General features: G+C 42.8%; 1 protein-coding gene, 1 non-coding gene and 1 pseudogene across 3 annotated transcripts in view; 2 read left to right on the top strand and 1 right to left on the bottom strand.

Moving 5' to 3' along the window:
- Nucleotides 1-24,930, top strand: part of SYAP1 (synapse associated protein 1) — a 25,321-nt gene extending 391 nt beyond the window's left edge. Inside the window, exons 2-9 of one of the 2 annotated variants that reach the window (XM_025046612.1) lie at nucleotides 5,503-5,621; nucleotides 6,398-6,464; nucleotides 9,331-9,404; nucleotides 13,295-13,434; nucleotides 17,802-17,947; nucleotides 19,379-19,437; nucleotides 19,889-20,030; nucleotides 22,045-24,930. In XM_025046612.1, coding sequence (XP_024902380.1) covers nucleotides 5,503-5,621; nucleotides 6,398-6,464; nucleotides 9,331-9,404; nucleotides 13,295-13,434; nucleotides 17,802-17,947; nucleotides 19,379-19,437; nucleotides 19,889-20,030; nucleotides 22,045-22,169 — 872 coding nt within the window. In that variant the 3' untranslated portion in view covers nucleotides 22,170-24,930. Of the gene's footprint in view, nucleotides 1-5,502; nucleotides 5,622-6,397; nucleotides 6,465-9,330; nucleotides 9,405-13,294; nucleotides 13,435-17,801; nucleotides 17,948-19,378; nucleotides 19,438-19,888; nucleotides 20,031-22,041 lie in introns of both variants that reach the window. The other variant, XM_006911638.3, reaches the window with a different exon arrangement.
- Nucleotides 17,999-18,117, top strand: LOC112479596. The gene has a single exon (XR_003046238.1). It is a non-coding gene; the product is annotated as a 5S ribosomal RNA (ribosomal RNA).
- LOC112479592 lies at nucleotides 21,070-21,188 on the bottom strand (annotated as a pseudogene).

Raw genomic sequence — 24,930 nt, 5'->3', positions numbered from 1 at the left:
GAGGAAGGCGTGTCTGTCGGTCCTTTCCCGACGGGAGAGGTCGATGACGGGCAAGACCGAAGCTTCATCTAGCCGTCAGATCCTGTGCCTGAAGTTCTTGGTGAGTTGTCTTGTCGTTCTTTGCGAAGTCTAAACATTGGCAGCAGGGCCGTAATAAAGCGGTGGGGCCCGACGTCGTTAGGTTTTACTCGTCAAATCTTTTTTGTTCCACTCGCCGACTTTCGCCTCCACAGCCTCCCACCCCTAGGACGGGGGCCGTTGGAGAGCTTGAGTTGGTTGAAAAAGTGCCCTTTTACCTTTAGAGCGGAATGTATTGTCCGAAGTAAATCGAGACAATTATCGAAGGCCTCGGTCAGGCTCCGTCTCCTTTTTAGGTGGGACCTGTTAAACACTACAGTGAGTTAGGAGAACAAACCCAGAGATCCTGGCCCTGAGTTATACTGATAGGAAGCGGTAGCAGTGGAATTTGAACCTAGGCCTGTCTCATTTCAAAGCGGGTGCTCTTCCCCGGGTTTACTGCGTGGTTCGTTTGGGAGGAGGGTAAAAGTAGTGGGCTTGAAGGATAAACACATACTCTAGTTACATACTCTAGTTATTCTGATTCCGAAGAGACCTTGGTAGGCTTAATAGTCAACAAAAACGTCTTTGAGAAGGTCGGCCCTGAAGCAGACAGCACAAGTGGGAGAACTGAAGCAAAGGTAGGTATTACACTTAACAAGCATTTTAAAAAATCTAAAAGGCAAAGATTACACTAGAGGAGTCTGCAGCCTGAGAGTGAAGAAACATATTTATCTAAGAAAAGCTCTAACATTCACAAAGCGGTGGGGCAGGGAAAACAGACATAACATCAAATCACGGCGGTACATAATCTCAGGCCCCCAAACAGTGCACAAGAGAAACAAAACTAAATGCTATGTAATAAAAATCACTAAAGAGGGAATGACTATTTCCTGTGTAGAAAATTGGGAAGACATGACCTTGGCGTGTTGGAGAGTTGTGAGATGGGTTTGACCAGAGCAGAGAGGCTATTTCAGATTGCTGGGATACATAAAAGCGGGGCCATGTTAGGAAAAGCAGGATATGGAGGTTTACCTGATTTCATAGAACTTAGAGAACCATTTGCATTTATCTCAGGGGAGTATCAAAAGTAGCTTCTTAAAATTTAGGGCTTTATTGAACCTCATGTTGGTATTTAGTAATAAAGACCTTTGAATGAATGAATATTTTTTAATAAATATATTCGGTATGGATGTCTACTTTGGAGCTTAAAGCTGCGATCTCTTTCTTCACCAGACTCTTGCTGTTTGGAAAAGCTGAGTTTAGATGAAATACTCCCCTTCCCTGCCCACACACACATTGTGAGTTTAAAGTTTCCAAATAAATGAGAGCTGTTTTGGCTCTGATATTCATGTGATTTTAAAAAGCTTTAAAGGTTCTAGTTTATACACAAATCTTCAGAAAGACGAGAGAGATGATCAGATATTTTTTATTTCTACATATTGATCCTGAGAGGTATGTTATCTTTAAAAAGACCCATCTATGTTTTCAAAACTGAAACATCTCTGAGCCTGAGTCTCGGTAAGTAGATTCATTCCTTTAGCTTTTTAAAATCTACATGGACTCTTCTAGGAGCCCCATTTTTTCTGTAAACATTTGTTCAGTGCCTCCCTTCGAGACTGGACCCTAAATACTTCTGGTTGATGGTGACCTATCTATGAATTTAGGCAACTCACCAGTTACAGGTGGTGGACACCCAAGCCTACATTCCGCTCCCTCATCCAAAACCAAACCTTCTCATCCTTGGCCCTCCCTCCTAATGAACTTAGGGCTTCATATGATCACTTGCTTCAGAGCCGTGCAGTTTATGGGAGAACTCACCGAGGAGCTCCTCCCTGCCTCCCTGCAGGCCTCGTGCCCCAAAGCAACTTCTTATTCATGAATTGGTTGGTTGGTTGGTTGGTTTTTGTTAAATCCACCAAATTACAGCTTTACTCTTTCTTAAAAAAAGAAATACCCGTACCTCCGAGAGTGTTAAATATCTGAGTTCTTTGCACAGCTTAAATAAGTGGGAGGGTGGCCAAAGATGAGTTTTGGCTTTTTCAAAACCATCCCTAAGGCCAGTGCATGCCCAGGAGTAGAGGAAAAGTCATCTCCTCTTCCTTCTCCTTTGAAAAGTACTCTTAGTATTTGCAGTGGAACTGTGTTAATTAGGCCATCCTCTTTTTCTGTAGAGAAAGTGCATTTCAAGTTCTAGATACCTAACTTAGTTTACGACTAAGAGAGCTCCAGAAGTTAGTGTGTGCATAAGAAAATACACGTCTGCTATAGAAGCAAAATCCCCAATTCTGAATTAGAGATAGATAATAGTAGTTATTTGCCACCCTTCGAAGTCCTGCGCTTCCCATCCCTGGAAGTGAGACTACCTTGATAGGAGGTTGAATTCGATAACCTCTGAAGTCCCTTCCAACACAAAGATTCTAAAATTGTATGAAACATAGTATTTTTGAAAAATTAACCAGCCTCTTCATAAGAGCATTAATATTCTAAAGCTTATATATGCCTTAGAAACCAGATTATTTTCCCATTCTAACAGCAAGCTTTTAACTCTACCTTCCTCTCTTTACTCTGATAAACTTATATGTTTTCTGACCTTTGAGAACATTCCCACTTTTCTTTACCCTTATCATTCCATTCCGTTCTGCAGGCCCTTATCACTTGCTCATCTGACTTGAGGCAGTCTGGAATTCCTACACCAGCTTGCCTTCTAGAGGCAGATAGCCTGTGTCTGAGTGTCTTACACTGCTTACTCTCTTTATTGTGATATCTTTGCCACTTACAGAAAATTCAGCTGTAAATTACAGGAAGTCCAACAAACAGGCTTAATGAGAAGACCTTGATTATTTGCATCCAAGGTCCCAAGACCACCCTCAGATTTGATGAGCACCTATCAAAATTGGGGTTTCTTTGGCAAGAAAGAAGTCCCGGGATAGGCTATTGGGCAGGTGGTCGATGAGGTGGGTCTGCCCCATCATAACGGACGAATCATTTATCCTCCGTGAGCCTCAGCTTTCCTACCTGTAAAATAGGCAGATTATACCGACTCTTTTCAGGATGATCGTAAGACTAAAATGACATCATGAAAATGGAGATAAAATGACTACTTTCAGTGTCTGCGATCTGCCCCCTCCTTCCTTAAAGTTGTGGCGGCGTACCCATTCACAGATGTTTTACTTCCTTTTCTTTGGTTTCACCCTCTCTTGTGCCTAAGTTCCAAAAGTTGACATTATACTCCTGTTACTTCCTGTTAACTCTTATCTTAGTCTGAATTTTTTCTAACCATTTAATAAAAACTATCTTTAACTTGGTGTCAGTTGATGTCTTGGCAAAATTAATAAACCACTTCTTGTTTTTATGAGCTTCTTACCTGAAAATCTCCTGCCATGCTCTCCTACTTCCCTCTCCCTGTGACTTCGGAATCCAGGCCACTCTCTAATTACTCCTGGGAGAGCTTTTCCCTCCCCCTTTTGAGTGCCTCCGTTTAATGAATAATGTTGTTCCTCTGGTTGTCTTTAAATCTTTTGTTTAGCAGTGGACATTCTTTGAGCCAAAAACTGCTTTCTTCCATGTTCAGTGTGTTCAGCGTATCCACCCACGGAGTCCTTAAGATCCGAGAGTTGAGATTATTATACCAAAATACCAGTTTTTAAATGACAGTCCTCCCTTAGGAAAAAAATGTCAGTTCTAATTCAAAATGTATTCCTGAGAAATCTTAAAGGTAACCCTGCTGTTTTAGAACTTTAGATTTCTTTATCTGCAAAGGATATTTTTACAAAGTGTGGCTGTCTACCCATTTTATCATACTCCTCTGGGCAAGTAGAGTAGTCATAGCCGAAGAGAAATGGGGGATCTTCCTAAGCTCAGCACTTATTATGTCACTCCTTATTCATCCATCCTTAAATACTTGCTGGTCATTCCGTCGGTGAATCAGACAGCCTTGACCCCTGCCCCAGTCGGGCTTAGGATGGGCCATCAGTCTAGCTGAGAAGACACATTCGCCAGGTAATCAATCGGTAGAGTGTCATGAGTATTGTTGATCAGATAACATGGGTGCTGAGAACACATCTTGGGTGCCTGCTCCAGGCAAGGAGCCAGGGAACATATCCCAAGAACTATGCAGAGACCCACAGGATATGTAGAGTTGGCCAGGTAAAGGAAGGACAGATAAAAGTGTTTCAAACCAAGAAATATGTTTCAGGCCTCTCGGAGAAACTCAAGAATTTCTTGTGGTCGTGAATGTAGAATAGGAGGGGGGAGAATGAGACTGGAGACAAGTAGTGACCTGTGGTGTAGTTACAATGGAGTGTTGATGTCATTGACAGATGGACGCCACCAGACACAGTGGGAGAAAGTAGACTGTTTAATGGTAAGGGATGTGGGAAGTGGGAGAAATGGTTGCTGAGCAGTATTGCTGCTCCAGGTACAAGTTGCATGATTCTCTGCAAGTGCCACGCAAAGTGAGAAGTTAACCAGGTATGCCAAGCTCCCTTTGCCATTCCTACTGGACTTTCTCCCTGTGTGAGTATTGTGAGAGTCACACACACACACACACACACACACACACACACACACACACACACCGCCCCCCTCCCCCGCCCCCTCAGCAGGTGCAAGTGGCAGAAGCAAGACTGCCCTAACTTACAGAGTCTTTCCCAGGGGATGAGATTCAAAGGCCAGTTGCCTTGGAGCATTCCCCAGCAGGTCCAGCTACCTGGGTCACTACCTGTGGCCCAGATTGTACAGAGTATGGACTTGGAAAGGATATTTTTCTACAAATAGGCCTTTATATACTCGTGCAATAGAGCCTTGACATACATGTCTTTTCAAGTTTTCAGGAAAGTTAGTTTTGTTTTGGAAAGGTGAAAGTTTGTGTCTTTCAGTTTTAATTTTGTTCTACATATTTGCTCATTATTATTAGAAGGATTTATATTTATATTAGGGCTTGCCAAGATTTCTATTTATTAAAATCCACCAGATTTATCATGGGATGGGTTAATCTAGGAAAGGAGGGGCATTTTTTTCTTTGAACAAGAGGGAAGAAGGAGAAAATAAAGATGGGATACTTAAGATCTAAAAAGGAAGAAAAATAGAAAGGAACCTTGATCTTATTTGTGAAGTTGGAGGGAAGATTATTTACTGAGATAAGTTAGAACTGGGGACTGGAGAAGGGCAACACAGTTTGAAACAGCTACTGGGGGAAAACTGGGGAGCTTGCTAAGGGTCTTTGAAAGAGATGAACAGAAGGCCCCACAAGGATGGCTAATCCACCAAGAAAGTGTAGTACTGTCACTGTTTTCCATTTTTTGTTTCCAGTCCTAACTAACAAGGAACATGCTCTGTGGTTTAAGATACTTCTTAGAGCTCTTTAAGGGAGAAGTTACAAATACAATAAACCGTTGTATTTGTAACTGAATGGAACATAGACCTTTTTTTTATTCTTTACAGACTATCTATTTACCTTTGCAACTGCCGCTACAAAGAAGTTAACTGAATCAGTTGCCGAAACAGCACAAACGATAAAGAAATCAGTAGAAGAAGGAAAGATAGATGACATCATTGACAAGGTACATTTAAATCTTTTGGTAGTAGAAATTTATGAAATTCATTAGCAGCTAATACTGTCCCTTCTTATGAGTTTTATTAACCCAAGTATGATATATCTTGATAAAAATATTAATAGTTGAGATTCTTGTTTTTTTCTCATTTTGTATAACAAGTAGCTATGATATTAATTATCCAATTTAAATAACCTTGGTTTTTATTTTACTATAGTCTAAAATATATCGATGCTTTGGGTAATAGTAAACTTTTCATATTATGAGTTTAATCTTCAACCGTAAGTACTGATCATATTTATGCTTTTGCATCATTTGGAAAAGTTTTTAAAGTCCTAGGCTCATTAGGAACGACCCTTTTAAGATGCTAAGGAGTGAGTTTGTTCATTTTTTACAGTAAAATAAGGGCCTAGGGAATTTCCTTTATGTTGATAATTATTTGAACTAAGGAAGTCATCAGCTAATCTTTAGATAGCTTATTAGATATTTTTGTTGTTTGTACAATTTGTTAGAATGAGATTTGACCTGTCTCATTTTTTTGAATAATGCAAAATTTTAATTTCAATTCATTCGATTTTTGCATTTGAAAAGATAATTCTTCATAAAGGGGGTTGTATACTTAAAAGTCAAAAACCATTTCATTGTGGAAAGAGGGAATTATCACTTTTTTATCCTTTTTGAAGAAAATGAATAAAATGTTTCAGACTTCACAAATCTTAAATGTAATTCTTATCTAATAATAAACTTTTCAAGGTAATTTGACTCTTCATGTATTTTTTTGACAGACGATTATAGGAGATTTCCAGAAGGAACAGAAAAAATTTGTCGAAGAGCAGAATACAAAAAAATCAGGTATAGTATAGGTTTGTTAGACACGGTTTACTTACCTGCTAAGTTTTATCAAGCGCCTATTACATGCAGGCACTACAATAAGTCTCTGAGAATACAAAAATGTGTAAGTAACGACCCCCATCCTTTGGTAGAGCAAAGACTAGTGGGGGACACAAACCCCTAAAACTTCGAGGTTTAAAAGAAGGAAAGAATCATTTCCTGCGGCTGGAATGGTGGGCGAAGCCAGCCAGTGATGGCCCCTCTGAGGATCTGGCCCTGAAAAAGAGAGTAAGCTTTCATTTCTCACTTATAACATGTCCGCACAGTGTCTCATGTACACTTAGCAAATGTTGACTTCCTTCCCATTCTCTTCAGAAGAAAAAAATGAAGGAATTTTCCAGGATTGTGACAGAGGGCCATGAAAAGTTATGGGGGTTTGGGGAACTTAATACATTTCTTTACTGACAAATGCTTGTTTAAATGTTTGTAGTTATAACATCTCAAAATGTCTACTTTTACTGTTTAGTGGAGCTCAAACACAAAACTGTCTTTAAATTTGGCAGAAGTAGGGTAAAATAATTCAGTTGGTTTGAGCAGTGCTACAAATTTTAAATGAACTAGTTAGTCCTGTGACAAGTTCCTGTCAGGCATTTGTCGTGCCTAGGTAAACTCAAAAGTATGAAACAGCAATTTGGGACAAATAAACCATACAAATTAGCATAACTTAGTGATTAATGGGAAGTGGAAAAATCACCCTGGCTTGGGGACCTGGTGTAGGAGCTTGGGTGTCGCCTCTGAGATAGGAATTGTAAGGGCATGGGGTGAAAGATCTGCGGTGTTTAGGGGAGGGGAGGAGAGGGGAGGAGCGGAAGGGATTGACAGATTCGGAGCGCCTGCTAAGCGGCAGGCACTTTATATGTACTATTTCCTTTAATAAAAGGAAAGATAAGGTAAGTCATTTGTTGAAGGTCACTCAGCTGGTAAGTGACAAAACAAATCTGCCATCAAGACCAGTGTCCATTTAGCCAAGAGAGAGAACAGCTAGGAGAGAAGCAGAGAGAGAGAATTTCAAGGTCAACTGAGAGGAAAGGCACTGTGTAAGAGCTCCACATTCATTCGTTTGCCTGACACTCACAATAACTCTATGAAGTATTTACTATTATCTCCATTTTTCAGAGAAGGGAACTGGCCTAGAGAGAGAAGAACTAGGAAATGTCCGTGGGGTTGGCCAGCCAGGAGGTTATTGGTCATCTAAATAGAGCAGTTTCAGAGGAAGGGGGTGTGAGGGGCGTCTTATCCTGACAGTAGCTTAGGCCTTGGGAGGACCTCATTATCTGAGCATAAGTAATGCTAGGAGAAGCTGCCCAAGGTAAATAAGACTTAAAACGGAGACCAAAATGTTAAATAGTACAAGAAAAATTTTAGAGGGTCTTTACCCTAATGTTTTTTTAAAGTATGAAAATGTTTATTTTATCTTATAATGAACAGAATTTAGATGATAATTGCCGCCATTTGCTTGTTTAGGATTAGCTGAAGAATGAGCTGGGTGTCTGTCCAGCTGCCCATGTGTCTGTCCATCCATGCAGCACTGAAGTTTTCTACCAGTTAGCACACAATAGGACGTCTCTTCCATTTGACTTTTGCAGCATAATAGTAAAAGGGATTATTTTTGCAAAAAATACGAGGACCCTCTGCGCGTATGTCTTCTGTGCTGACCCCCCACCTCCGTAGGCTTAGCTCTGCCCTCTTGCCCTGCTCCAGGCTCAGATGATACAGCCGCACCCCTTGAATACCCCATCACACACCCACCACTGAACTCCTCCTCCTAGTCCAGTATGTGCTCTCAAGTCACCACAGAAACCCCATGGGACTCCCCTCTCCAGGCGATTGGCATTTGTCATCTGGCACGATAATGGTGCTGAGTCGTAATCATCTTGTTTTCTTGCAAGCCCCAGAGACACAGGCTGGGTGTTAGGTGTCTTGGTATTCTTAGCACTTCTCTTCTAAAGCGTCGGAGGATTTGGTCCCAGCACTGTTCATCACTCCCGATTAGCCCATTTCTTTCTTCATTTGCTTTCACTGCTGACAACGCTTTTCTCATTTCCTAACGGCTCATCTTGCAGCTTCCTTATCACTTTTTGTCCTGAGTCAAGTACGGTAACTTTTTATAAAAATTTGTATTAGGAAACAATTTCAATATACAGAAAAGTTGCAAGAATAAAAGTAGTACAGAGAACTACTACCGTATACCTAGATAGTTAAAGTTTTCCAGCTTTAGGAACTTTTACATTGATGTAATGCTCACATTCTAATTTCATCAGTTGACCCAGTAAGGTCCTTTATACGTTTTCCACTTCAACACAGCATCCAGTCCAGGGAACAGTGCTACATTTTTTTGTCATGTCTCTTAGCCGCCGTTAATCTGGAACGTTTCCACAGCTTTTCTTTGTTACATCATTAATGTTTTTGAAGAGTATCCCCTCCACACACATACACACCTTTTTTCATTAAACCATTCCTCATTTGGGTTTTGTCTGATATTTCCCCACGATTAGATAGATTCATATTATGTATTCTTGGCCAGAATACTACATAGATGATGTGTCCTTCTCAAGATACCATGTGTAGAGGGCCACAGTGGCCATCTTTCTCCTTAGTGATGCTGATTTTGGTTACCTGGTCAAGGTGTTGCCCAGTTTCTCCACTATGTGATTCAAGTAATTTTTTACCAAATGATACATTAAGTCTGAGAATTATGATGAATCGTCATATTTGGGACTCATTAGGAAGTTGCTAAAATAGTTATGTGGAAACTTTTCAAACCACGGATTATATTATAACCCTGTAACCTGTTTTCCTCTGTTCTTTGCTGTTAAAAACCTTTTAGAAGCAGCAGTGCCACCGTGGGTTGATAGTAATGATGAAGAAACAATTCAACAACAAATTTTGGCCTTATCCGCTGTAAGTATCTTGTGGTATTCCATGTAGTGGTACCTTCTTCCTATAGTGACTTTATCTTTAGCAGAATGGTCTTCTATATAATTTAAAACATATTTTGAGATGTCAGGAATGTACATATCAACTTTCACTGGTTTTTGTCACTAACTTTTAATTTGCTTAAGTTACTTTTTCTTTATGGAAAAGTATGGCCTATTGCACAAAATGATTCTTTCGGCTTTTTATGTTACTAAGATAGATAATCTTTTGAAATATGCTATCATAGAAAGTTTGTAGACAGCATTTTAATTCTGAATGAAATGATCGTATTCCAAATTTTCTTTTTAACTGCTATATGTATTTGTTTGAAACCGAAATGGAAAGAAAATTCCATAGAAAAATCTCTCTTGGGAATGTAGCAATGCCAGTTAACAATTATATAGATCTGGCAGTTTCAGAAAGCACTTTCTCACACATTATCTCTTTTGAGCCTCGCTGCACATCTCCGCGGTAAGTAGGAGCTTTTATTGCCATTGTACAGGTGTGGGGACCGAGACTGTCGAATGTGCCCCTCACTTATCTGTGTCTCCTCCACTAGGCCGTAAACTGTTAGTGGGCAGGCACTGGCTTTAATCTCTATCATCAGCACCAAGCACCCCTCCTGGCACAGGACTCAGTGAATAGAGCTTTTTACTTTATCGGTGGTTTTCTGGCTTTGTTTTTAACCCACTTTTATTTTTAAAACAGTCATTAAGGGAACCTCAGTCTAGACAACAGACACACATAGAACTGGGCTTCAGCTCCCTTCCAGTGTACTCCCCCCGAGCATCTTAAGGTTTTTCTTTCCATTAGTAAGCCCTTCAAAGGCCTGAGCACCCATTTTCGAGTTTAGTGTGAACACCATGTAATTTGTTTACCATATTACGGCCAGACTTGATATTGACATCACATGCCTGCTTCTCCCCAGAAGGGAATTGGGATGGTGAAAGTCTGTTTCATTTGAAGGCAGATATCAGATACTCACCATTCAAGTCCCCTCCAGCTTCTCTGTTCCCAAACCTGTTCCTCTTCTCATCTTCTCCATCTCAGGGTAAGACTCTAGTTATTCACCAATTTTTTCTAGCCACAAACCTAGGGGTCTTCCTAGAGTCATACCTTCCTTCCCACCTCTGCCCCAGTCCTGACGATGCTGTTTTCAGAATACAGCTCTCTCTAGTCCACTTCTCTGCTGCCACAGCTGTGGTCCTGTGGTCCATCATCTCCTGCCCAAGGCCTCCCAACTGTTGTCCTGTCCTTACCCCTCTCCAATACAGGCTTATCTCAGCAGCCAGAGGGGTCCATTTACGGAGTAAATCACTTCATGTCACTGCCCTACATAGAATCCTCTAATGGCGTCTCACATCTCATAGACTAAAATCTAAACTCCCTCTGCTGGCTTCTAAGGTCCTGGACTTTACACACCTCTCCTCCTTCGTGTGTCACTGCCCTGGCTGCCAGCACCCCAGCCACTGTTTCTTTCTGGTGTACAACCAGGCCCAGTAGAAGGCTGCTATAGAAACTTGGGTGAAACATTATTGGGGCAATTCCAGGCTTTGAAATTTTTACATCGGAAGGTAAAATAACTAAAATCCATTGAAGCTTAGATTTGTTCTTGATTTATTAATGTAGGAATTCTCAAAAAACAAAAATATTGTTAAAATCCAACATGGGCAAGATAAGACGAAACTGGTGCTTTAGCAGCGGCATAAAGTGCTGCAATCTTTCTGGAGGAGAGTTTGGGCCGTACGCGTCAAAATAATCCACTCTTGGACCAGAAATTTAGTCTAACGAGATCACTGTAGAAGAGAATACAAGTTGTCTGTAAAGTGATGTCACTTGCAGAGTTCTTTATAAGGAAAGATTAGAAACAACATGCTGACTGCTGAAACGGGCATGGTTAAATAAATTACGGCTCATTCAGTGTAGACACATCTACTTAGGAGATGGGAAGATGTTCATGACCCTGAGCAAAAAGGGAAACAGGTGATCCACAGCATGTGGAGTGTCTTCCTATTTATGTCCCCATTGTATTTGTGGAGACACTGTGTATATGCAGAAAGACATGTCCAGGAGGGTTTTCATGGGCTTGTTTATGAATGGTGGGCTTTTTGATGCTATGGTGTTTCGAATTTTTAAAAAACAGGTGTGTATCATATTTATCAACAAAAAGGTGGGTTTTTAAGAAAAGAAATAGAAACAGTCAATCTTAATGGTTCGAGTGGTCCAAAGCAGCAGCTTTTTGCCTTGGTCATGACGCTCGGTCCGTAGGAGAGGGAGTGGTTCGGAGACATCTTTTATACGCTCATCAGTGTGAGGCATGCTCCATCTCATAGGAATTCAAAGTCACCCTCATTTCTTAGGCAATTTGCCCTATCCAGGGTCAGGCAATCCAGGGAAGCGTGGACTTTGGCTCTTTCATTTCGTTTCCTTCTTGGCTGACTGAGGAGTGGTCCAGGAGAGGCACGGACTCACGGCTCTTCCAGGTTGGGTGTAGAGGGCCCGGGGTCATTGGAGAGTCACAGTGGCACCCTGCCAGGATTCCCACATTAAGTACTGGCTGTGTGGGTCACAAGCCGTACACGGGTCTCCTGTGAAGGGGGTGCTTTCTCTCATACAGTCTTGGGTCGAATTTCTTTTTAACAAGTCTCCGATTTTAATACACTAATGACAGAATGTTCGTATAAATGTTTGCATGACATTTTATCAGTGTGTTGACTGTACCTCTTAATGAATTGTGGGTTATCTAACCCTTAGTTTAAGTTATCCTAAACCTCAGTGCAGCAGCATGCAGAATTCACTTGAAGTTGTTATTCGTTGGATAGTTTTCAAAGCAGATTGGTATCCGGCAGGGCAGAGAAGAGCTGAGGGGAACCAGTCACTTCACTTTCCTCCTCTCCCCACTGGCACCACGCCTTCTGCGTCGGAAACTTGCTGGAGGCAGAGTCTGCAGGAGTGGGCAGCTGAAGGTGGCAGGGTCTCAGTGTCTTGCTGTCCCTGTAAGGTTGTCACACCTGTGGCTCCATTCTTGCAGAACAAAGTGAATGTCCTAGATGAAACTGGAATGGACAGAGCCTGCCAGGTGTTCTGCTGGCAGTCTGCTGGCTTTGCGGCTGAGTCAGCGTGGGAGGTGTGCTCCACCCGGAGGGGAGGCTCGGGGTCCTGGCCCTACCCCTCGCTAGGCACACACTCCGCCTTGGACAAGCCATGTTGCTCCCCTGGCACAGTTTCTTCATCTGTAAAGTGAGGCTGGAAATGCTCGCTTCACAGTGTCCTGACAAAGAAGCTGGGGTGTCGGGTGGAGGCCCAGGCCCTAACATTCGTGCTCAGCGAGGGTTTGTTGACTGAACCAAAACTGAGCCTTCCCCCAGCCTGGCCACGCTCTGCGGAAAAGCCGCACTGTGTCTCTCTGTCACCCGGGCGTTCCTGGGCCCTTGGTACAAGGACTGACCCGTGGAACTTTGCAGAGATTTGTCAGGGTGTTGAGAGGTGTGGGACGAAGGCCTGGTCCACGCACGCTTTTCTGACATGACCACCGTGGTTAGCCGACTTCAACTTCGGGTTAGAATGTTTTTAAAATCATTTACACTAGTTTTCAGATACCTAATAGTGCCTACTAAAACGTATTCATGTGATTTCAAACTATGTAATTTCAGCTAATTGCACGATTGCATTTCCTGGTCTCCCACAAGGCTCTCTCCACTTGAGACTAAAAAAATATATGAGGATCAGTTGTTTTCTGCTCTCTCTTAAGCAGAGAGGTTAACAATAGCTCAGCGGACTTCGCAGCTGAATTCTCGAGAATTCAATATTTGCCAAACCGAGAGTGCATTGTTATATATTAATCGCATTCTGTGGTTTCCCCCTTTTCATCAAAGGACAAGAGGAATTTCCTCCGTGACCCTCCAGCTGGTGTGCAGTTTCATTTTGACTTTGACCAGATGTACCCAGTCGCCCTGGTCATGCTCCAAGAGGACGAACTACTGAGCAGAATGAGATTCGCTCTTGTTCCTAAACTGTAAGCACCGTGCTCCCGATTAGAAGTGGCGCCGCTCACGGACATGCGTGTGGGTTCCCTGGTCGCGTGCGCCGTGTGGGGGGAGGATTGTGGGATGGGGGCTGGAGCAGTCTGACTCTTCGTAGAGATGGGCTCTGCGGCCCTTCAGCGGCGCACACGCGCAGGGCACCACAGAACGGACACCAGGAGTGGACTTTCAGGACGTTCGGAGAAGGGCCGAGGTGCGCCCTTTTACCCTCTGGTTAGAAGGTACAACACACCTTCCTACACAAACGCACCGCTGTCTCCTGCATGCGGCGAAGGTCCATGAGGCCCGTCGTGAGTCGGGACCGGGGGCCGCCTCTTCTGACGCGGGCCCTGCTCCCTGGCAGCAGCATTGTTCTCCTCTTCCCCACCTGCTGCTTTCCCTCTGCCCGAAGGCCTGCCCCCCTCCCAAATCCCGAATTACTATTATGCTCATAAGTGCAGTACAAGCATAAAGTCTTCCGTGACAGCCACCAGCAGTGGGTCCCCTCCCCCTCTGCCACCCCAGGCTCTTCGCCTTTCTAATTCTGATCCCTTATTGCGAGCCTCACGTTTTCAGAGTCAGCGGTCTGTCTCATTGAGTACTCTTTTTTTTCCTAGTACTCTATTCTTAGTATATGGATGCAGTGTCTTACTGTCCTCTGAGGACATGAAGTATGGTTTTCTTGAGAGAGCTCTTTTCTCTGAATCTCCGTGTTCACTTTGGGCTGTCTTTCGCATTGCAGGCTTTCCTTACCCGTCCTGTGGGTGAAGGCGCCGTGCTGGAAGGCGCTTGCGGTTGTGTGTTCCCACAGGCCTTTTGGGCCTGGTGGCTTCCCTTAGAGGACTCCTCAGCCTCCTGCCTGGCTGCAGGTAGAATAACAGGGACAGTCTGGCCCCTGTGGCTTCAGTCTGGCGTTACACCCCCATTCTCAGCTGTGCCACCCGTCCCTGAGTGCGGAGCGGCTTAGTCACGGAGAACCCTCAGTCTCTGCCACGTGGGATGCGAAGCCATCTCACCACTCCTGCAGGGCCTCCCACCGCTCCTCCTGTCTTGAGCCCAGACTCGGAACAACACTTCCATAGAATCTTTTCTTTTTAGTGAAACTCTTCTGTCCATAGTTATTAACATGTTGGAGGCGAATTACTATTATGCTCATAAAATCCTGAGAGTTGGCTTTTGAACAGTTCCTATCTATGTATCTGTTTGAAGCCCTTTCATCTCAGAATGTCAGATCGTAGCTATTCCGAATAGCTGCCCCTTCCTGAGAGAAGAGCAGCAAAGCGCTGGGGTTCAGCTGGGCTTTGCACCCGAAGGCTCCGTCAGCTTGAAGACCATCGGAATCACCTGGGCCATGCAGTGCGCTGTCTGCTGATGCCCTTTGGACTGTCCAGAGGCCCTGAGGTGCTGGAACATCACAGCTACACAAAAGTCTATGGTTTTTGACAGTTCTAGACTCCTCACTACTGACAGTAATTTTAGATGTTTTAAAGCTTGGGAGAATTGATATTTGGCAAATAGTATTTTGGATCTGCCATTGGCCGAGTAAACTTCCCGTTGAGTAATATAATTCTGGTTTCCTACTGCAAATTCTGTTAAAGATACTTTAGAAATTAGGGTTATTATTTTTATGTCTTTATCTGGATGGAAGGATATATCTGGCATTGCCTTAAAATATTCCAACCCCCACCCAAAGAAAAGCATGTGTGGCGGGGAGGGGAAGAGGCATAGATGAAATGTGACTGGCAAAGCGCCGATAATTACTGAAGTTAGGTCACGGGCACGTGGGCGTTCTTTGTTCTAGTCTCTCCACTGTTGTTGAAATTTCCAGAATAAAACCAAACTGAGCCATCACACATAAATATAGGACTTGTGCACTTTTCCTTCAGACATACAGAAGTGCAGGTTGGACCATCTGGGACACTTATTCTGAACAGAAGCCGTCATTAACCAGGAACAATGTAGAAAACACTTGCTATGTGTTCGCACGTACCTTTACTGTGTTAGCACTTCCCTATGACAGCAGCGCGGCCGGAGACAGGGTCCCGCTGGGACATTGCAGGTACCCACCGAGGCCTTCACGCTGGTGACAGCAGGGAAATCACAGTCCTTTCCAGGCCTGGACTATGACATATGCACATTGTTTCCCAGAGGCTGGTCACAGCATACGAATGCCTTAAAACAGTCCGTTAGAGCAAAAGCTGTCAGATAAACGTTTGAGAGTTGGTACCTTCAATGGATTCTTTATTGTAGGGCTTCTCAGAACATTTAGTATGTCACCAGAGGGTCACCAGATATTTCTGCAGTGTGCTTGTCACCACTTCTTCTATCAGGAGGGAGAGACTCTGGAAAAGAAAACAATTAAGATGTTTTGTTTTACAAAAAGAGCAAACATTGGCCTTGATCCACTGTGGATAGAGAGTACACTGTTTCATCTTGTTCATCTCACAGCACTCAGAATTAAAAGTGACCTTGACAATATTCAGGCCACTCACTATCTCATGGGAAGGCTAATCTCACTTTTGTGTAGCTGTGATGTTACAGCGTAAGGCCCTGGAACTTGTCCGGGTGAAAGCCCCAGTTGTTGGATTTGTTCCCCGGGGTCCTAGTCTCTGTACCCCCTCACGTACGAATTATTACTCTCCGGAAGTGAGTTCCCCAAAGTGGACATGATGTGTTGCCTGCTTTGCAGGAGTGCACACTGTAGTGCGTCTTGTATAATTTTAATGCAGCCTAAGGTTTCAGTAACTCCTCCAGCAAACGCAGCACGCTATGCCAAACTTGTGGGCTCTGACCCCTGCTGACTGTACGTCAGCCAGGTCTCCCTCCTGCCACGCTACTTGCACAAGACCTTATGAGAAGAGAGTTGTGAGGCCACATGAGTTTGGGAAATGCTGCTCAGCACGCGGTAAGAACTGAACAAGTAAGAGGTCATTATTCCTGTCACCATCTACGTTGGTCTTATTCATCCTTTAATCCCCCAGCACTGGACCCGGTGCACGTGGCACCTCGAGTATTTGTGGGATTAATGAAAGAAAAGATGGTTGCCTCTGGCAGCCTTGTTACCTGGCCTCGTTTGTGTAAATAATCTTGCGTTTTGCCTCTGGCACTTGAAAAGTTAGCTTCCTGGCCCAGCTTCTCCTTTCACAGACTTGGAAACCATGTTCTGATGTCCTAAGGTAAGTCCTGTCCTCATTCACAAGCCTGGGCCTCAGTGTTTTCTCTCAGTTCTCGCTGATTTTCTTCTATTCCTCCCAAGTCTTCCTGTCATGCTTTCCTCCTTGATTTCCTCCCATCTAAGAACCTCCATCCCTTCTAGTAAACCAGGAGGTACAGAGGCATTCTCTCCTACTCTTGTGTCATTTCTACTAGCAAAGCATTTTTAGAATATAAAACGAGCAGTTTGTCCAGGCAAAAAAAAACTGCATATATCCCTCAGGTCATCAGAGCTGTTCCTTGGCTGTCTCAGTTTGTGAGGGGTACGCATTGTGTGTTTTTGCTGAGTCTTCTTTTGTCTCCTACCCTCGATACTTTCATTAAATTGCTCTGAGGTGAGCATAGTTATCATTGTTTATTATTCTTGTTATTGTTTTGAAACAATCACAGACTTATAGAAAGGTGAGAAGTACCATCTAAAGAACTTTTTTCCTGACTCATTTGGGACCGAATGCATCACCCGTTTGCTTTAGTGTGTATTTCCAATAAACAAGGATTCTCCTGCATAACCGTGATATAACCATCCAAATCAGGAAACGATCACTTCCGCGTTATTACTATCTAAGTCTCAGACCCTGTTCAGGTTTTACCATTTGTCCTGATGATATCCTTTTAAGCAGAAGGATCTAGCTCAGACTCATGTCACATCAACCATCTCCCACCTGATTGCCAATGCTTAGCAATTGCTAGTTTTTTGCAAGCTGCCAGACATTTCATTTCATAAGGAACAACCGCCACAGTCTAATCCGTTCTTCTCACCGCTTGATAGCACTTAATTCTTCAGTAAACAGCAAATAATTGGTGGGGTCCTGACTCTTGCAGTCTCCCAGGTTGACCATGCTGCTTTCACAGCAGCACCCTGTTTTCCTCTGCTGAGGGCAGCGTTGGTATCATTAAAATATGTAGAAAAGTCGAGGCTTCGTTGGTGTTCTGGAAGTTTTCTTTTGCTGCTCTGACAATAGCTTTTTGTCCTGTTAATCAGCTTTCAATTCAAAAGCAAATGAGAATCTTCTTTGAGCCTCACTCGGATTTGCAAATGCCCCTAAAGATCATCGATTCCAGTCTCCACTGCAACAGGTAACCCCTGCAAGCTTTCGCGTGCACGCGTGCTCAAATGTGTTAATGTGTTGTCGTCTGTCTTTAACAGCGTGAAGGAAGAAGTGTTTTGGAGGAACTATTTCTACCGCGTCTCCCTGATTAAGCAGTCGGCCCAGCTCACGGCCCTGGCTGCCCAGCAGCAGGCCGCCGGAAGAGAGAAGAGCCTCAGCAGAGAGGGCGCGCTGCCGCTCGCAGGTACAGAGAACGCCGCGCACAAGCGAGCCGCTTTAAAAATAGTCTTAACTCGTCTGCGGCCATGCCACCCTGAACGTGCCCGATCCCATCTGATCTCGGAAGCTCAGCAGGGTCGGGCCTGGTTAGTACTTGGATGGGAGACCACCTAGGAAGACCAGGTGCTGTAGGCGATAAAAAAAAAATAGTCATCTTAGACTCATCTGCTTCTCATCTTGCATGTGCCAGAAATGTCACGTCATCACATAGAAAATTCTTTGCAGAGGAAATATTCATTCTTCCCTTGCTGCCCGGTCTCTGGCCCCAGTCACACGTCTTCGCCAGGCTCTCCTTTCTTTTGCTATCTTTTTCTCATTCTTCGCTTTTTTAATTTCTTCCTTTTTTATTTCTCCCTTGATCACCAGTCATCTTCCCATCTCTCCTCTTGCTCTTTACCATGTGACATTTTATACCTCCGTCCTCCACTGGTTCATTCCACGCCTTTTCTTTGTTTCTCATTCAACCCGATGTTTCCCGAGTACTGGAGTCTATGGAGCAGAACTGAGCTCTGCGCTACTGCAGGTTACAAATACCCAGCTTGGACTCTTCCTTATTGTGACAGTTTACCCCTGGTCTTCAGAGAAAGTGTTTTATAATATCAGCAATCATTTAATACCTGTAAGGATAATTAAAATAACATGGATTTTGTGACATATTTTTTGACATTTAATGAATACGTGCTCTGTATAAGTAGTATTTACAGCTGGAGACTTCATAGAATTTTAAATAATTATGCAAAACTGTGTGCCCTGAGGCACGAGTTGTACAAACCACTAACGTAATGAACTTGCTCTACACAGTAAAATTTGGCATTTCGCATTTAACATGAATCCCAGGTGTCTATCATTCTGTACTATTTCTTTTTATCCATTTTATTGGAGAATGCCATTTTACCAAATACTACCTGTGTAACAAAATGGGCTTAAGACAGGGTTCAGTAGATACTGAACAACTAGTAAGGTTAATGAGATAGCAAGGTCATTTCTGAAAGAGGAGAAGCTGTGATTGAGCATTATACTGTACTTGGTACGTTCTAGCATTTGTGACAAAAGGAAAAGTTGGTAAATAACTTATTTCTCTATCCTAAAAGAAAGAGCAGAACTATTCTTCGATGAATTTTGCTAACACTAAAGTCAAAAGTTATTTCCTGCTGGAAATCTTATATAAGGGGCATCAAATATGACGACATAGTAAACATGTCCCCAAAAGAAAGAGGTTGAGATGGTTTCACCTGGCTATTTCTTGTACTAACTTAAAACCTGAAAACATAACATTAAAAACTCATTTCTGCAAATTATTTAGTATCATCATACTTGTGGATATTTTAGTTGTTATGAACGTATGTATTCAGAATTGAATCAAGCAATTATTGTCTCTTTTATTCTCACTTCTCAGAGGCAGTACGGCCCAAAACTCCGCCTGCTGTAATCAAATCTCAGCTTAAAACTCAAGAGGTAATACAGTTTTATGTTGTACCTAGTAGTTAATGTCTGGAAATGAAGTCACTCTGTGTTAACTCTGTGAGATACCATTTCAAACAACTTATAAATGTGGGTCTTATTTGTTCTGAAGAAGAGGGGTCCAGTACTTGAATAGTTAAGGACCTACAGCTGACACATGAGGCGAGTCCCTGGCATATCTCATTCTAGATGTGCCAGTCGGGAATTGGGCAGAATGATTGGCGTGACCCAAACTATGAGTGAACATAATAGGTTCAGGCGGTAACTCATTTGGTTACCCAGCAACTGTGCAGGTTAGAAGGTTGGAGAGCAGTGAGCATTCGACTAGCAGAGGAAGGAAAGGAAAACGATGCTGCATTAAATTGTGAGGTGACCATAAGCGGGAGCCCTAGCACATAAATTTCGCTTAGAAAACCGTTTCCAGAGCTTATCTGTTGCATTTCAGGAAGAAGAGGAGATTTCCACCAGCCCGCTGGTTTCTGAATTTGTCAGCGATGCCTTCGAGACCTGTAACTTAGATCAAGAGGATCTGAGGAAGGAAATGGAGCAGCTGGTGCTTGACAAAAAGGAGGAGACTGTACTCGAAGGTACAAAACAAGCGTTCTGTTACCCGTCCGATGTCGATCGTAGAAAATTGTTATTCTGAAGCAGATATACAAAAATAGGCTATAACTTTTGCATCAGAATTGCTTCACTGTGCCCAACCAGAAGGTGGCTTCTAGCGCACGTGACCAGGTTGCACGCCCCTCTGCTCTAGGCATGTGCGGAAGCAGAGAGAGGACACACTAGAACCCAGAGAGGTTAAGTCATGCGAGGCCTCGCGGCCCCAAGGGCCTGCGGGCAGGAGCGGGGAGGAAGCAAGCACCCCTTTCATGTGCAGACACTGACCTCTGGCGCCCCGCTTTAAAAGCTGGCATCCTCTTTGGGTTTATGATTGTACCTAGGAGATTCTTTTCCTGGCTGCTGAGTGCCAAGGAGCATTGCTTCTGGGAAGGAGCAGGCTGCCTCTAAAAAACTAAAATAATTTAGAAAAATAGCACAAGCAGTGGGGGAGCTGATTTCTTTGGCACATCAGGACAAATTACTGGCTTTCCACTGGCTTTCAAATGAAGAGTGTTTCCTGGAGCTCTGAGGCTCATGGTTCAGGGAGCTGGCAGCGAGCGCCAGCGGGAAGAGTAGCCAGCCTTGGGAAGCTGGCTCCTGGCTTCTCCAGCCAGCTGCTCTTTCTCTGAATTCCTGCCCTCGCTGTGACTTGGGCCACTTCATGTTCTTTTCCATAGTAGTTGTCTCGGCCCCCGGCAAAATTGTAAGTTCCTCAGGGTCAGTTATCCCCCACAGCACGTGACATGGAGCCTGGCGCCCAATAAGCACCTAATAAACCTTTCTGAAATCGTTCAGTTGCTACACAACACTCTTTTACCTTGAGCAAAAAATTGAAACATTTAGTGTTTGTTTTCTCTATAGGTACTAAGTTTGTTTATTTTCAAAAGATGAAAATGAATTTTAGCTTTAATTTTTATTTTTTACTATTCATTTATTTATTTATTTTAGGCGAGGCAAGCCTTGGTTGACCTCACAGATTGCAAGGACCTAGTCAGCTTACAATCTCTTATTTTATATTTTTTATACCTACTGCACGTGGTCTTCTTAGGCAGTCTCCCATCCAAGTACTAACCAGGCCCGACCCTGCTTAGCTTCCGAGATCAGATGGGATCAGGCTTATTCAGGGTGGCATGGCCGTAGACTAGCTTTACTTTTTAAATATCCAGTTTGTTTTGTTTTCTCACTGTTTTATAACACTACATAACAGATGCCTTATCCTATACATACATACTCACATATGCGCGCGCACACAGACACACACACAGGTATGTTGAGCGCCCAAGCAGAAAGTTGCAGCTCTACATCTCAACCTGGAAGACCAGTGCAAGAGCTCAGATGGAGCCTCATGTGAGGGACCAGGCTTCAGCAAGACACTGCCTGACTTCCAGTCCCAGTGTCCCTTGCCATTGTAGGGAGACTACTGTTAAAGTGGTTAAGCACCAACCTTGGAGCCTGCAGACCTGATGTCAAGCTGTGTGACCTTGAGCAAGTCCCTTAACCTCTGTCAGCCTCTACTTCCCCATCTGTGAAATGCGTGTAATAGTGGTATCTAGTCCACGGATTGTTCTAAGGATAAAAAAAATAGAGCAATATGCAGAGAGTAGTTAACGCAGTACCTGGCTCAGTAAGTGCTCAAAAAACATGAGCTGTTTTCGCTATCATCATCATCATTGTTGGTGGTAAAAATTAATTTGCAAATTTTAATTATCAATTATCCATATAAATTTCGGTAAAAGAGAGGCCTAGGTAAAGCGAAATAACACCCCAGACTCCCTGACGACATGTGATACCTTTGGTTCTACATTTAACAGATTTCTCTCTAATATTTCTCTTGGCCACTGTTAAAATCCGGTCAGTGTTTTGGAGCCGTGAGGAAGCCTGAGATGTTAAGTTACTGTGACTAGGACTTCCCTAGGCCATAGTAGTTGACCGAGTTGTTAAAGCTAGAGCAATAAGTTCAGAGAGAATCTTTTCCTCCTACTTTGTTTCTTTTAGAAGACTCTGCAGATTGGGAAAAAGAACTGCAACAGGAACTTCAAGAATATGAAGTGGTGACAGAGTCAGAAAAACGAGATGAAAACTGGGATAAGGAAATAGAAAAACTGCTGCAGGAGGACAATTAGTTTTCTCCTGAAACAAGCATTATCCTTCACAGTCTGTAACCGTCATTAAATTCTCGAAGGCATGAAACAGTATAACTATGAATTCTTTTTTAAATTGAAACTCGCCTTTTCTTCTCAAAAAGTATATAGAACAGTTATTCTAATAAATCAAAAAGGGATATTTTATGAAATATTTCTTTAATATAAATCCAATTAGAGACGTTCTTATAGTCAGTATGGATATCTTAGCCACAGAAACATAAGTAAAATTTTAGAGCTCTGTTTTCCATGAGGTCAAAAATATATTCTTCAATTATGGTTTTCTAAATATTTGTACTTACTGCGTTTGCATTGATACGTATACGTTAAAGTACTTAATAGATTGATAACTATGAAAATGACCAAACTGTACCAAAGAACTGAACACAAAGCACTTTCAGAACTGTTTTCTTGGTATTTTTTTGAAACTTCATCTGGAAGCCAAAAGATAAAATAATCACAGTGATTCCAATAGTATAAACGTCACACAATTTGACATTGAGAAATACTGTGCAAAAATATTCTTCTCTGGGGCCTTTTCTTTCTCATTTAACTATACCACATTTAATAATACTTTTTTTGCCTAAATTTCACGTGACGGATTTTGTAGGAAGCAGGGCCTCTCATGCTTTTTGTATTAATGACCACCAGAAGCCTGTTCAACTTAAAGTCTTGTTGTTTAAATCGTCGCCACATATAAATGTCTTAGCTTTGTCTTAATTAAACTGCCAGTCTTTATAAAATTGTTTTCCTCTGAGTACAACTTCATGCAGTGCTACTAGTGTTCTGCTAAACTATCAGGCCCATTTTCACGGAAGACGGTTATTCGAGATGAACAGGGTGGCTTAACTTCCAAAGCATTTGCTTCCCAAACCTTTCATGTTTCTCAAGGAGCCTTTATATCTTAAAGGGGAATAGAATTAAGACAGTTCTTTATAAGAAAGATGTACATATTTATATGCTTGGCCCCACAAAAATTAGTCTGTGCGGTCCGCTGGCAAAGTTAGAGTCAATGAGAAAACTGAGTGAGTATAGGTCCAAGCGTTTGTAGTTTGGGATCCACACGTGTGAACGAGCCAGACTATCTCAGCTGGGATCACTTGGGTCGCAGCAGTAAACTCACGTGTTCTGTGAAACCACCGCCGCCATTATCAGGAGATTTCTCCTGCGGTGCTATAGTTGCTGATCACTGAGTTTGGGTTCAGAGATGTGACTGGCAACATCTGGAGTAATCCTTTTAAAGAGAAAGGTTTGTTTTCGAATAGAGCTTGCTGGAAGGAAAGAAGCAAGTCAAATGTGTTTGAAGTAGCTGAAAATCCTAGATGTAAGCAGATCAGAATGTGACAGTGCTTGACTTTTAGTATAAGCACTAAAATTGTTATTGATGAATTTGAATAAATACAAAAAAAGGATTTCAGAGAAAATTCAAAATTTGAAATGACAGTAAAAACACTATCATTGTTACTATCAGTTTTCCATGATATTGCATTTATAAATAACTGAATTGTGCATTGCCCTGTGATAATAAAAGGATTTAATAAGACTTTTTACACAGCAAAAAAATAGTTAATGCCATATTTTTATGAATTCATCAAGGAGTAAAATATTCTGCTTTTGTAAATTATACAGGTAACCGAAGTGGTATTCCTTTAAAAGGCAAAATAATTTGTAACCATGTTTGGTGGAACATTTCTAAGTATTTATTTCATGCCTGGGACTTAGCCAACAATATACACTGCGCATAAAAACACGTAAGTGTCACAAAACGTTAAAATACGAACATAGCGCATCACACTAGGGGAATTATATAGCTCACTGCTTGCTGCTGGCTCGGGAAGCAGTATGGGCAGCCTGTCTTGGGAGTTTATCGGAAACGCAGAGCTGCTGACCCAGACTCCATGTGACCAAGACCCCCGGGGGTTAGAATGGACCTTACGGCTTGAAATGCACTGGACTAACGTGCTGATACACTCAGGGCAGCCGAGCATCCTGGTGCTTTTTACTTCTTACCCAAACACTGGTGTCCTCGGCCGACAGTGTCTTTACAGTCACAGGTGCGTCCTCTGCTCTTCCAGTCGGTACCCACTGCCCACTCCCGTTCACACTGCCATATTAAGAGGAACCAAGTTCCCAGGGAGGCCACAAACCTGCGAAATCAGATATTTCTAATAGCACACATTTCAAAAGATAATGACACCACGAAGCAGAGATGAGGCTCTCTGAGAACTGTTTTACATGTTTGAGCCACTTGGGCGGCACCAGAGGGCTGACGTGCTCTGAGGCTCCAAAGGATGGATGCCGCTCCGTGTGGCATGTTTATGCACGTGCAGTCAAGTAACAAAAATAGCTTAAAGGGAAATAGAGCATTGAACCAAACTAAGTCTTTAAAGCTTGTTTTAGGTGCATGGAGTTAGTATTATACGCAACATCACTGTCCGTTTACGGTTATAGTAGTTTATGACGAGCATGTCGCATCCCTAGCTAATGTGGCCAGTCTGAGAAGGAGGCTGCCGTGCTACGGCGGACACAGTGTCAGAATCTCCTTATACTCAAAAGTGGGAAATCTCAATTTGTAATTTTTGAAACGTTAAACTAGAGAAGCTTTTAAGAGATAAAGCAGCAATTATACTTGTGCTCAGTACTTTCAGATGCCCTACTGTAACCAAGATAGTTTGCCACAATCAAAATATTGTCACAGATAGGGTTTTTAGAACATATTAAAGGTTTACTGAAAGAAAACTTA

The sequence above is a fragment of the Pteropus alecto genome, unplaced genomic scaffold (assembly GCF_000325575.1).
Source record: "Pteropus alecto unplaced genomic scaffold, ASM32557v1 scaffold23, whole genome shotgun sequence".
NCBI lineage: Eukaryota > Metazoa > Chordata > Mammalia > Chiroptera > Pteropodidae > Pteropus > Pteropus alecto.
Note: the sequence above shows the minus strand (reverse complement) of the source record. Positions and strands in the feature narration are given on the sequence as shown.